The 14,321-nt window shown below is 37.6% G+C and overlaps 1 protein-coding gene across 10 annotated transcripts in view; it reads right to left on the bottom strand.

The window, feature by feature from the left end:
• Window positions 1-14,321, bottom strand: part of SSBP2 (single stranded DNA binding protein 2) — a 131,852-nt gene that overhangs the window by 36,654 nt on the left and 80,877 nt on the right. For 5 of the 10 annotated variants that reach the window (XM_079995730.1, XM_079995732.1, XM_079995739.1 and 2 more), the window contains exon 6: window positions 2,080-2,163. The exons of the other annotated variants lie outside the window; for them this stretch is intronic. In XM_079995730.1, coding sequence (XP_079851856.1) covers window positions 2,080-2,163 — 84 coding nt within the window. The remainder of the gene's footprint in view (window positions 1-2,079; window positions 2,164-14,321) is intronic. 10 annotated transcript variants of the gene reach the window in all.

The raw sequence follows: 14,321 nt of genomic DNA, 5'->3' as shown, positions 1-14,321 counted from the left end.
TGAAAGAAAACAGTGCCTACACTCATAGGAATCCTGTAATGCAAGTTAGGAATGTAGGAACAGTCCCTTTATACATACTGTGTTAGCACTTTTCTGGGCCACATGACTGTAAGCAGGGCTGGGGATGAGGTTAAGACACAGCTTACCAAGAGCATATAAAAGGACTGTGTCTAAGCTTAGCAAAGTCAGGCCAGGAGCTTTCCTGAGCTTGTTCAGAGGCTTAGACTGTTCCTCATGGCCTTAAAAACCAAACTTGGGGTGATTCTGTACAGTTCTGCTTGAGTTATGATTAATGTCAAGAACTTGGATGAGAAGCAGCTTGCTTTACTGTTTAACAAAAGGTTCTCCCTTATCAAATACCCACATTTTGACATAAAAAATATTTTGGTTTAGCTCTACTTGCAATTCAAAGAACAATTTCTTGACTTTTGTCTTGTCTATAAAAACTGTGAGTCTAGTACCTATATCTGCATCTTTGATAATGTTCCAGTTTCAGGGATTCACATTATAATTGTAGCTAGACATAGAACATTATTCTCTGGAACTTTGTTTACATGACACATAGAGAAGAGAATTAAAATAAAGATTACGATCTAGACAAAGTTTACAAACCCAATATATTGACAATGCAAATAAAAACTTGTAAATATTCATATAATATAAAAAATTGAGCTCTGTAACTGAGTCACTGATACAACTTGCAAGACCCAGATAGATCTTCATTTCCAAACTCTTACATTAATACAGCAGATGTTTGCTGTTAGGTTACTACGGTGCTAAATTCAATTATTTAAACTGCTCATTAACTGCATGCTAAACCCAAACAGCCTCTCTGCTAACTTGCAATGGAATCTCATTTTGTAGGCAGCTAGATATAGAAGTTTTAGGCCAGTATACTGCCTTTTGGATCAAAATAATTATAAAGAAGAGGTGTTTAGTTGAAGGAATAATCAAGAATAACCCATATATCACTTGAACACATGCTATTTATATGGAATGTCCTTGGTTGACTGCTGTTTTCCTAAACAGCTGCCAACCTCTAAGCAAGAACTTTAAACAGTAAGACATATAATCTAAAATGTTTTCTGAACATTACATAACGTTACACACAACACGCAGAAATACTACCTGATATCAAAATACTAAGAGATACCGATGAAAAAGGAAAATAGCCTTATTGCTGAACTTGATTTGTACTTGATTTAAATTATTACTGGTGTACCACAATGCCTGTAAGTCAAGTTGTAGTTAGACAACACAGAACTCTGAATTGTGTAGCTTGTGAAATGCCATGATCTATTAAATGATGGATACAGATCTCATAGCTCCCAAATCCCCCCTCCCCAAATTTTGGAAATGTTTACACCGCAAAGTAGGCACTATTTTGAAATACTCATTTGCTTAGTTCCCAATACCCCCACATAAGAAGCCTACACTTTCCCCTCAGAATAAGAAACCACAACTAAAGATCACTGGTATGTGCTCAAGAACTGAAAAAACAAAGCCAGGTTCTAGGCCTATTTGAAAGAAAGTAAACGGTGCCATAGGAATAAATTAGTATATGAAAACATTCCAAATGATTTTCCAACATTTTGGCATCAAAGGGTTTGGCAAGCTTAACGAACAATAGTTGAAACCATCAATTTCCAAACTATTATTACATTTGTGTCAATCAAATAATGGTTTAAAATAGTCAATTGTTGGTCCAAAACATATGAAAAATGCTACATTCAGGAATTTCAGAAAACCAGATAAGTAGTAAAAATTCACATGTATGAATACTATTGCGGAAAATTTGCGGGCCCACATTGTATGCCAAAACTGCTGTTACAAAGTACATGGGTATTGGGAAAATAACTAAGCAGACAGACAGACGAACAATACCACACAATTTATTAAGTAGATGGTGAGATTTATGGGGAAAGGGGACAGCGGGTAGGAAAAGTGTGGTTCAAAATACGAACCACTTTAGGTGGACAAGAGAAAAGTTAAATGATAAATCTGAAATGAGCAAACTATCGTTGTAATGGCAGTTGCAAGTAAAGTGTTGCATATGGGTGCTTTTGTATACCCTCCTACCTGACCATGAGGTCCCATCGTGGGATTGCTGGGGTTGTGAGTGGGGGGCTGTGCATGGGGTGAAGGCTGTGAACCTGCAGGTCCCTATGGATTAATAAAATTGGGGGAAAGATTAGAAACATTCTTTTCCTAGGCTATTTATCCCATTTTATTCCTTATTTAATTTTAATTTTTTTATTTTCCCCCAATTTCATTCCAAACTTCCAACACTTTTCAGGATGGAACATGACCTGAATCTGGGTGGCAGTTCCATCCAGGGTCTCAACACGCTACTTGCTCCAGTGCAGCGTACAAGCACCATTTTGAGTACTTTAGAAATGGTGATGAAAAATATTAACCCACTAAAAACCATTTAGCAGGACCACGCATATCAGACGCCCATTAACAGTGTAATTGCACATGCAGTCTTGCACTAGGAAAGACTTGTACCAGTGATTGGGCCAGAACAAACTACAAGAGACAAAACAATTTGGAATACTTCCACTGTAGAAATTGAACAGTGATGCTAGATGCAAAAATATAGAATTTCACTGGCTGAAGGCAAAAACTTTTGTTTACTTATCAAATCTACTGTATGTGCTTCATAACAGAGAAAAAAGTTTAATCCAAGCATGTGAAAAGTCAGTAAGATGTGGGATGGGGAGGAAGATTATTATTATTTTAATCTGAACACTTGTTTTGTTAATTTAGGTACCTGTAAATTACCCTTAACCAAATTAATACAATGAAGAATTTAAACCAATTTGCCATACTGTGCATAATAAATAAAAAAGTTTTATAAAATCTATTAGCTTCATTTTGAAGTTCAAGTGTTAACCCTGCAAAAAAAGCAATACAAAAAGAAATGCAACTGTACAAACCTCATTTTTTTACTCAAATATCCCATGGGATGAACTAACATCTATATGAAGTCTAGTTGCAAAACACAATGTTATTCTATCACACACACACACACACACACACACCACCACCACCACCACCACAAAACATTTAGCACCAGAACCTATAGAAAACAGAAAACAGTTTCCTATATTTAAAAACTGACTTTCAGGTAGTGTTTGGCAGAAGCAACAGAGCTTTGGGAGGCTGACATACAAACCCAAGATTAGTAAAACAACAACAGGCAGCAGGAAGTTACAAATGTCACAAGAGCAATCAAGCTGCCTACAACAGGACTCTGAAAACTGTGATCAAAGAAGGAGGACAGAAGTCAAGACGCACAGCTCTACACAAATGAATCCTAGGATTGTAGAGTTGGAAGGGACCTCCAGGGTCATCTAGTCCAACCCCCTCTAATGCAGGAATCTTTAACCTAATGTGGGGCTCAAACCATGCCCCTGAGATTAACAGTCTCATGCTCTACTGACTGAGCTATTTGTGTGGGGGAAATACTTGTACATTTTCCATGATAGAATAGCGTAAAGGAACGGAAGTAGAAGGATAAGGACTACATCTCACCAGTGCTGGCCAGATGTGAGAAAAAGCAGGGTGAGCACTTGTAGTACTCTGATAGTACTAACTCTACAGCAGGGATTGAAAGTTTTCTAGTATAACATATATGGGCTTTTAGCTCACTCATTAACAATAAGAAATTAGTTTTACTTATGACACTCTTCTTCAAAACACATGGCTGCAGCAGGGTGCCACGACAAATTAATTCCAAGATTTTATTATAGGATGCAAATTTGCTTTAACAATTCTGTGAACACTACTACAAGGGAGGAGAATGTCTTCTTTGGTGTGGATTTATGGAAAATATGCTCTTCTCAATTTTTTGACTGATGATGGTTCAAGAAATTGTGAAAACGTGATTCTAAAAATAATATTGAACAGGATGTTAGATATTACAGACACTGACAGTGTGGATGTCATCTTCTTTGCTAATGTTACTGCTAAAGCAGGGGTCATAAGAAATAAGTAAAAATAAATTATATCTAATTACCAAAAAAAGCATTTATTTTTTTTACTATGTTATGATGATAGTAAAATAGTAAATTGTGATAGCTGCCTTGGGTATCTTAGTAACAGAAGGTAGAGCAAAAATGCTGTAGTAAATTGCAGTGGCTAGGAACAGAGAGGAGGAAAAGGTTTAAATCAAAGCCAAGAGATCAAACAATGCAAGAGATACCTGTGAGTGTGCAGGTCACAACCATACTGACAGGACTTCAATTGCATTACACTATCATTTGTGCTCTGAATAGTACTGAGACATACCTATATCTACCTTTTACACTGCTTTATTTTTTCAGCTTACTTGGGCCTGGCACTAGCACTCAGCCAGGTTGGGCACAGTCCAATGGCCCCTCACTGGCCCAACCATGATGCCATTTACCTCTTTCCCCCAATGCTTTTTCTAGTAATGGGCAGCTGTTCCACTCCTGAACAAGAGCCTAGCTTGCCTCCCATCCATGGTGACTGTCTGCCATGTTAAATAACATGCCAAAGTAGGCTAAGTAATTTGCAAAGTATAAAAACTAATATAAACCTACCATTAAAATATAAATATTCTTAATTAAAATACACAATAAAACAGTGTGATTAAAACAGGACTCAGGTTGAGAAATCAAGGGAACGCCTATGTAAAGAGGTGAGTCTTCAAAAACTGGCAAACACAGCTGGGGCATATAATGCTCTGGGCTACAGACCTATGAAATCTATAGGAATCTATAGGCTGGAACATTGCATAATCAGTAACTTAAGATGGCTGGTGGCAACCACAGAAAGGAGCATAGCTTAGATCCTGTTAAAAGTGCCACCTTCCATCCACTGCTAAAACATGGCTGGCAACAGAGAGTGGTGTTACTACCACCACAAAAGCAGTGGAGGCAGAGAAAGCATATAGAGGCTGGGCTCTATCCTGTGCTTGGGTAAGAGGGAACTGTCAACCCCACAGCAACTGCCCCTTCCCAAGAAATCTGGTCCTAGCCCTAAACGTAATTTGTAAGAATATTTTTCTTCTTCTCTCTACCCAGTTTGCAGTGCCAAAAATGCACACCATTTGTATATTACACAGTAGTCTCTAATCCAAACAAAAAGAATGTACAAAAGAACATAGAGCACTCCAGTGGCAACAGACTTTCCTGCTAATAAGAATGTCACATGAACATTCTGGAAGGAGCACACAATGTTCACATCAAGAAGCGAACCACTGCTTATGCAAGATGACTCTGGATTAGGTACATTATATAAACATGTTTTTAGTTTTTCTGCAGTTATCTCCATGAAATCGATGTATTCTGTTCTTTTACACTAGATGTCTCTTGAGTGTTTGAGAACTGGCTAGCCTATGTTGAAAAGGTAAAATATATTATAACAACACGAATCACACTAGCGATTGCAAAATAGAAAGTCCATGAGTAATCCCATAACCAGCAGGACCACTTCTAGACAAAGCTAGTTTCAGAATATGTCTTTGTTCCTAAATTCTGAAACTAGAAAACTGAACTCCTGTGGTTCTTGTTACTAAAACCTTAAAAGGAAATTGTACATAAGAGGCTGCATTTATATACTGATGCTTAAATTAATAGTTTATGTATCATAACAGGATTCCTTTACTAGGAAAAATCCAACAAGAGTACAATGCAAATCCACAAAAACATTTATGCTTTGCTTCTAAACTGAAAATTATATTATATACATTTGCCCAATTTAAATAATTATCTGTTTTGAAAGCACATAGAAACAAGCTAAAATTGTTTGATGCAACTACATGCGCTAAAGAACTTTCTAAGTAAAACAATAGAGCATAGAACAGCATGTTAAGGCCAACTTAAACACCACCAGCACCATTTATCCTCCATAAGCTTCAGAAAATCAGCCTGTCATCAATACAAGTCTTTACTTTATTCAATTATACTGAGAAATGAAGTAGAACTGATCTGCTTGAATTTTGTACAAGCCAAAGAAGGACCACCACTTGTGACCGTGGGTCTGCCCCCAACACTGACACCAGTGGGGACATCTGCTAACACAAGAGCTATTTTTGGGTTATTCAGAAATTTGACTTAGTTTATGTTGTATTTTATATCTGCACACATGTACAGTACTTCATCAAAATGCACCTCTAATAGACAGTGAGCTTGTCTGCACATCGTGGTAAATTATTAGTTGGCATCTGTCTGTCTTGGAGACAATGGAAGAGCGCACCTTTGAAGGTGAAGTGTGAAGGAAAGTGTGAAATGGGGAAGTGGCTGTGGTTCCAGCAGCACATAATAATCTGTTATGCATTGTAACAAGTTCATGTACAGCGGGGAACTAATAAATGGCTCATTTGAGTGTTGGCCTATATTTTTATGTACTGTTAACTTTGGAACACAGCAGGATGAATGAATAAAACAATCTAGGAATTTATTAGTTTGTGTTTCCTAAGGGGTAGTAAACCTAAAAGAAAATGTAGCTTCAAAAAAGTGCCAAACATGGATGAATTCACTATGAATTGAATTGTCCTACAATCACTTTGCAATTTTTCTCCCGTATGCCTTTGGTGGCCATCAAAGGTCTGGCAATCCACTACTGCCCATATACATAGCTCATTTTAAAGGAATCCAGCTCTGCCACAATATATATTTAGATGAAAATAAAGACAACTCTTTCTTACAGCAAGACTATTCAGAAGTACTTCTTCCCAAAATATTCCCAACATGGTTTTTATGAATTTCAGGTCTTCTCACACCAACTCATACAGCAAACAAATGCAAAACCCCAAAGATTGGCCTGTGAATCAAGTTACAAAGCACTTGTATAATTTGTCTGCCTCAGACACAATAATCTTGACAAAATATATTTGTATGCCATGTTTTAACACATGCCACACAAATACTTTGTGAACTTCTTCATATGATCTTCATATGATCTTATGTCATCTCCCTGTCTAAAAAGTATAACAGCATCTCTTCAAGATCTCCATATAATTTTACTCATAATGGTTCAAACATCACCTTCCCATTCTCCACAGGACAGAACACAACACCTGGGATTCATACCATTGTTTTTTTTTCAATAGTCAAAGAGAATGAGTCAAATCTGGATTATCAGAGACATGCTGATTAATGCAAAGGCGAAACAAGTGCCTTTCCAGATGATAAAAAGAATTGTTTCAGGAAAATGATATCCTGCCTTCAAGTAATCTGATCGTTTAAAAATAAATAAATAAAAATTCAATAAACCCCAGCAAATGGGAACAGCAGCATTTGGAAACTGTATAATGTTAGTTTGTCTCCTGCAATAATTGGGTTCCATAACTTCAGGACACTTCATTCTGTCACCAAAATGAGGAAAGAATCAATTTGTTTTCACAGAATCAATATGTTTTCACAAGCTTTCTAGAACTTCCCAGGTATGGAGTTGAAGGAAAGAACTCTGGTCACTGAGACAAATGCGGATGCGAGGGTCTCTATGCATGAACCACACAGAAAATACCAGGAACATATCCTTCACTGACTCTGAAGAGGACAGCATTCGAGATAGACAAATATATCATTTCTGACATAATTCCACATTCTATATGTAAGTTGCAAAAGCTATTAATATCATTAGCACAAGGTAACTTACTATACATACAACTTCAAGATCCTTTGTAGACTAGAATCTGAAGAAAAGCTAATCATTTTAAAGCCATTCATTAATATTTAAGATTATTTTATTAATATATTCTATTCAACCCATTTTAATCAGAAAGAAAATTGAACTGGTAATGTCTTGCATTTAGTAATTTGTATCAAGAACAACAATGTGGCAATAGGGCTATTGTAACTTACTGTACTCAATATGCCATAGAAAAATGGAAAATCTCACATTGACTTTATGGTGTTCTGAAATCCTTCCTTAACATATAATTGTATCTTACATACACTATGACTATAAACTAGATAAACTACACTTCAATCCCAATACCAACCAACCGTTAAGTGAAAATGCAGGGAATATAGTAGCCACTAGATGGCAAGATAATCTTATATACTTCATATACTCATTTCCACAAGCTTTTACATAAGAACAGCATATAAAATGTGACTTTGAAACTAGCCATCAACAAATTTTCTCATCACTGCACTATCATATAAGAATGGCACTGGTAACAACACCTGATAATTCGGCAATTTTAAATTCTGTTAATATGCCCCATAATACACCAAGAAACGGTCCACATAACAAAGCAATCATGCAGTTATTACTGTTTTCACATTTCTTATATGTTCCTGCTATCACACCAACATTAATTTTCACCAGTCACTAGCAGAAGTTTAGCCACTGGTTATTTGCCTCTGAGCATCTGAGAAAATCTTTCTCTCAGAGCTTCAAGAGTTAACATCCTTACAGCATCTCCCTGGTGAGTTAAATATGAACTGTGTTCTATTCTCTGCATGACTTGACTTGGGGAAGGAGGGGTGGAAATCTATGTGCTGGATCCAGAGACCACAGGCAGTGTTCAGCTCATGTACAGGAGCTTTTCAGTTCTCCCTTCCAGTAGCAGCTCCCTGTACCTCCAAAATGCACCCCCAGGTTGAGGCCCTCTACCGAGTGGCACCACAGAAAGCAGAAGAACTGCCACCAGATAAATATTGCCTTCTCCCCTATCCATTTTCCAGTCATGCATCACTGAGGGTTGGGCCAAATAAAGATAGGTCAAGAGTTTGAGGCTCAGGTACTCCAATAAGCATTACCAGCAAACAACATGAGCAATAGTAATTGCACATACAAATGACTGCTCTAACACCAAATTTGGACTAATGCTTGGAAGGCAGACACTGTCCAGCAGCAGACACATCTGGGAGCAAATGAAATCTATTTAAACCCAGTCCTAATCACTAACAGGTAAATTTTCTAAAACAGAAAGCTATCGGCCTTTTCAATATTCTGTTTTAAAGTGGCTTAGATAGATAGATAGATAGAATTATTATTTTAAAAGTGGCTAAAATCTGATTCTCAGAAATCTTTAGAAGGAATGCACAACTGGCTATTACACGGGAGTATTTTCTATTCATTTTTATTCATTCATTCCCATTTCTATCCCACTCTTCATCTATTCACGATCCCAAAGAGAGACAACATAAAATAACAACAATGAGTAAAACATTGTGCTATCTTCTTAAAAGGGCAGACAGACTATCCATTAACCTCCAGCCAGCTAAATTGTATCAAACCCCTGTAAAAGACAATGGAAAGAGGTATGTTCCACTGCCTCAGAAAAGTAAATAATGTGGGTTTCACCCCAGAAGGCAGGGTAAGGATATTCTACAATTGGGGTGCTACCACATTGAAAGTGATATGTTATGTCATTATACCATGTGCTTCACCTAGTGGTGCCAATTTGCCATCTTTCGGTTTCATTAATTGTAACTATTTCCATTCCATGCTCAGAATCAAGTGGTGTTCCTCATCAATATTGCAGTATCACAGGTATTTTCAAGAGTTCTTTTTGAGAAAGTCCTTTGTTTAAAGGAAATTCCTCAAATGGCAAGGAGTTGACAATTTTGCTCAGCAGTGAGGAGCCGTTGCCCCTGCTGCTGCTGCTGCCTCCAATGTCGCTGTGACTAGCAATGACTTCTATTAATAACATTATGTGTTATTATGTAACCAATAAAGTTCTATACTGGAAGCATTGTGGCATTGCCTCCTGACACATGATGAGGTTATATCACTACCTGTCGTAAGCATAAGCAAATCCACATGTACCAAGAGAGCAAATCGGGAGACATGCACACACCGTGCAATGAGGCATAATTCCACTGCAGTTATTTCAAACACCAATTTCAAAAGGAACTTTTCCTAGCATTTCAGGACAGACCTTCCCTACCCCCGAAGTCAAATAACAGACATGGGTTTTGAAATTGAGATAAATAGCTGGATGAGTAGTTTTTGTTTAGCCCAGTTCTGCCTTGTTTTATTTGTTTCTCATTTAAAAAAAAAATCCGTACAGAGCAATCCTACTCAGAAATAAAATCCATTGTGTTAAATGGGGCTTACTCCTGATGGTGTTTGGAATTATAACCCAAAGCTATTGAATAACCCACGAAACAGGCCTTATACTGCTAAGCATATACAATGTGGTTAGTACAACTACAAGATTCCCTTCCACAGGTGAAATTTAAGCAGTTTGCACCATGTGGCATTGAAGTGGAAGCTGCCAGTATTCCTGGCCCCTGCCCTTCAGCACACACCTGTCAACATGAGGCTTGGAAGCACCAGGAAAGCACTAAATATAGAACCACTGGCTAGGGCAGCCATGTGGCAACATCACATACTGATTACACTTGATGCTCATTCACATATTACATATTAGCCAAAACTGAAAGCTTCTGTTTTGGTGGTGCCTGCTGTGGGGAATGATATTTAGATTCTGTACTGCATCCTATGGTCCAAAGTGTAGCATTCACACATTGGCACAGACTGCCCCTTACGACACAAATAGCAGAGGCACTGGAACAGGAAATGGCTTTTTTGTGGCAGCCACAGAAAACAAACATGGAAATCGGTTTCAGTATTTTCGCCCCAGCATGAATTCCCCACACATACTAGTTCACAACGTCCTAGACTCAAAGCCAATAGCACATATAGCAGGAGACTGCAATCCCTAATGCCTGAAAATGTTTCCTTCAGTGATTCTTTTCCCCTCATGTGTTGAGCATCAGAACTATGAACTACTTGTGCAAGCTCAGCATCTCTAAAAATGATGGCCCCAGATGTCTCGCTGCTCCTGTGGCTCATTCCAGCTCATTTCTTCCTCTACTTTCCCCTCTCTTATAAATGCAATTCAACACAAAGGTTCTCAATGGAACAGTCTCACTCCCTTTTTCCATGAGTTTATGCTCTTGTGTATTAAGGTGGCAGGGATCCTGCACACAGGAAAAAATCTTCCTGCTACTGGTTCGTAAGAAGCAACCTTCTTGATTATGTGATCTTTATGTGGGAGGGAAAAGATAGATGAATGCTATCACTACTTTAAAGCCAGCACTATGTGTGTGGCTGCTTGTTCTTTGCTACCTATATATTTGTCACTATAGTCACATAGTGAGTCTTCAATAATTTCCTTCAGAAAGAAACCTAGTATGTCTTACTATTCAAGAAAGTAAAGAACATGGAAGTTGCAGTAAGTGGTTAGGAGAGTCTGTTAAGTGCCTAACACTTCAAGTTAGTAATAAAAAATAATAGCAATTAAGGATATGCAGTCTAAAAGTATTTGGCCAATTCTATCCAACAGCTGGGTGTCATGATTCAAAGGTCACTTGTACAGCTCTGTATGCAAATATGCAAGCAATACACAAAGCAATGAGCGCAGCTAGTTATGTGAAATAGGAATCCACATGCGGAATAGCTATTTTCTTTGCATATGTTTGTGGAAATTTCAAACTGCACTCAAAATTAGCTCTGTATGCAGAAACCTGATGAGAATGTGTGCCACAGAAACCTAAGATGCTGCCAAGATTTCTGCTACACACCTACAATTTAGGGCACAGTACAGACAGCACCGGTGAGACCTGTGCAAATTGAGAGGGAAGTTTAAAGAACATCCAACACTTCTGCAGCAACACATCACCAGGGAAGGTTGATAACTGTGAGCTAGCTGCCACTGCAAAAAGTTTGTCCACCTTCTTATTGAACTTCTAAGGAATCCTAGGGTTCCCTGGAATACATTTCTGAAAACTACTTTCTATTCCAAAAAACCCCAGGAGGTATTGCCTTTTGTCAGTCAGGGAGCTCACAATAATTTTTGTTTTTTAAAAATTATTATTATTATTATTATTATTATTATTATTATTATTAACTTATACCCTGCCCATCTGGCTGGGTATCCCCGGCCACTCTGGGTGGCTTCCAACAGGAGATTAAAATTACATTAAAAAAAAATACATGGTGACATCTCCCCTTTAACTATGCTGGAAACATTGTTTTTGAACTAGCCTATTATTAAAATTGACTATCATAAGAGATCCAATGCGCTTTCCTGATGACCAATATTTTACTCAGCTTTATATAGCCCATCTGTTCTTTTATGTACCTTTCAGTGCCATTGGCATCTACCAGTTTCTTCAAAACAAACGAGGAAGAGAAGACGAGAGGGCTGGTGAACCCAAGGCTCACCACCAGTCATTCCTGCTCTCGTACATTATACCAAATCATGATTGAGTGTGATGTGTGAACCAGACGCATGTTCTGCATTGCATTTAGTTATGATGCCTTACCTAAGGTAAGATACTTTATTCAATGGAAAAAAGTAGTGATGATTCAATTTCAAAAGCATTTAAGTGTAGCCTTCAATATGTTTGAATTAACTTCCAATTTGCTTTTAAAATCAGATCATTTAAAAATAATAAGGAAAGGAGGAGGGAAGTATTAACACCAAAGCAACAAAGACAGACACCTACAAGGTGCACTGAAAAAAGTGCTTTTATTAGGCCTCGTGCATTTTGAGTGGCATGGGCATTGCTAAAAAATTAAAATGCTATATATCTAGTTGACTAACTCCCATAAAACACTTTTTAAAGAATTGAAATCATCAAAATATATAAATATAATTAAACAATGCTAAAAGCCACCCAACAGTGCAACTTTAAGTAAAAATAGCATAACCTATATAAAGATTAACTCTATTATCCAAAAAGGCCACCAGTCACAATCAACAACACAATTTTATAAACATACTTCAAACAACACCACTGAGACACTGAAAAAGTCACCAAAAAGGCAGCTGAAACCTCAAAACTATAATCCTTGCCATCTATCTCATACAAATTGCACTGGTAGAAACATAACCTCCTGGTGTTAAATTTCAACAGTCTGCATCTAATAGAGAAAAGCTCCCTTCTATGTTAGCCTTGTCCTTTGTTGCAATGTAATTCCCCAAGAATAAGCCCAGAGTAGGTCTCTTTACTCCTGGGTAAGTGACCAACAATTTCACTGGTCTGTGTTATCAAATGCGGAAAAGTGGAGAGACAAAAGAATTGCCCTCAAATGGACAATATAATCCTTAAATCACTACAGTTTTTATACAAGGATGGAATTAATCCTTTTGCTTCAGTAAAAAACCTCAAGGGTCATAGGTTGTGGTTAAATGAACTGGATGGTATTATCAAGGATTTGAAGCATCACACAGAAAGGAAATCCCAAGGGGTAGACACAGGTGGAAAAAGAACAGAGGACAAACCTTTAAAAAGACATGGGTCTGAATAACACAAGTTCTTTCCAGAGTACTGCAGTTTTAGTTATGATAATTAGACAATTTTTACAAAACCTGCACAGTTGTCCAAACTTGTCTTTATATTCATTTTTGATATTTAAAAAATAGTCTATCACTGAACGTTTTCAAATGGATATATAAGATCTAGTTTTTATAGTTCCCCGATAATCTGTCCACTTGAAACATCTAATAAAGCACACAGATTCAGCCCACTCCGGTGGCATTTTCATTGTTTTCACTTTTAGAAAAGAGATGGCATTTACCAGAATTGATGTTTTAATAGAAAATACTATTTTTAATTTTTTTTAAAAATTGTTCAATCATTTTTCTCTATCCTGGGAACAGTACACCACAGTTGCGGGCAGTTTCACAACTCCATCTCTGCTTGAAAAGGCTACAAGCCAATCAGCAGACTCTTTCTCAATATATGTTAGTGGTACTTCTCTCTGTGCTCATCAGACTGTTACAATAAGTAAACCAACACCTCTCTCCGACTTATACAATAGAACATTATATATATTATGGTGTACCCTGAATTATTATTGTGCTCTATGCCTGAAGTCAGAAATAGTCAATGAAGGCAGTACACTCCCATTAACTTGGTTTTCTAGTTTCTCTTTCAGAGAAGAAGCTTTCTGTAACTTGCTTCCTAACCTAATGTTTTTCTCACTTATCTTAACATAACTAATTAGTAGCAGGACTGCTGATATGAGAGCAGACCAAAAACACACCTATACACAGATTTACATAGCTACCTGTTAAAGAGTAGAAACAGCTTCCTAGAGTTTCAAACTGCTAGTTTGAATTTGCATTATTCTACTGTTCTTCCAAAACACTGCTAACCTACAATGTATAAGTATAATGCTACAGTGGTGCCCCACAAGACGAATGCCTCGCAAGACGGAAAACCCGCTAGACGAAAGGGTTTTCTGTTTTGGAGGTGCTTCGCAAAACGAATTTCCTATGGGCTTGCTTCGCAAGACGAAAATGTCTTGCGAGTTCCTGCGGGTTTTTTTCCTCCCCCCCCCCCTTTTCTAAGCCGCTAAGCCGCTTATCTGCTTATCCG

Source organism: Podarcis cretensis (genome assembly GCF_951804945.1).
Source record: "Podarcis cretensis genome assembly, chromosome: 11".
Classification (NCBI taxonomy): domain Eukaryota; kingdom Metazoa; phylum Chordata; class Lepidosauria; order Squamata; family Lacertidae; genus Podarcis; species Podarcis cretensis.
Note: the sequence above shows the minus strand (reverse complement) of the source record. Positions and strands in the feature narration are given on the sequence as shown.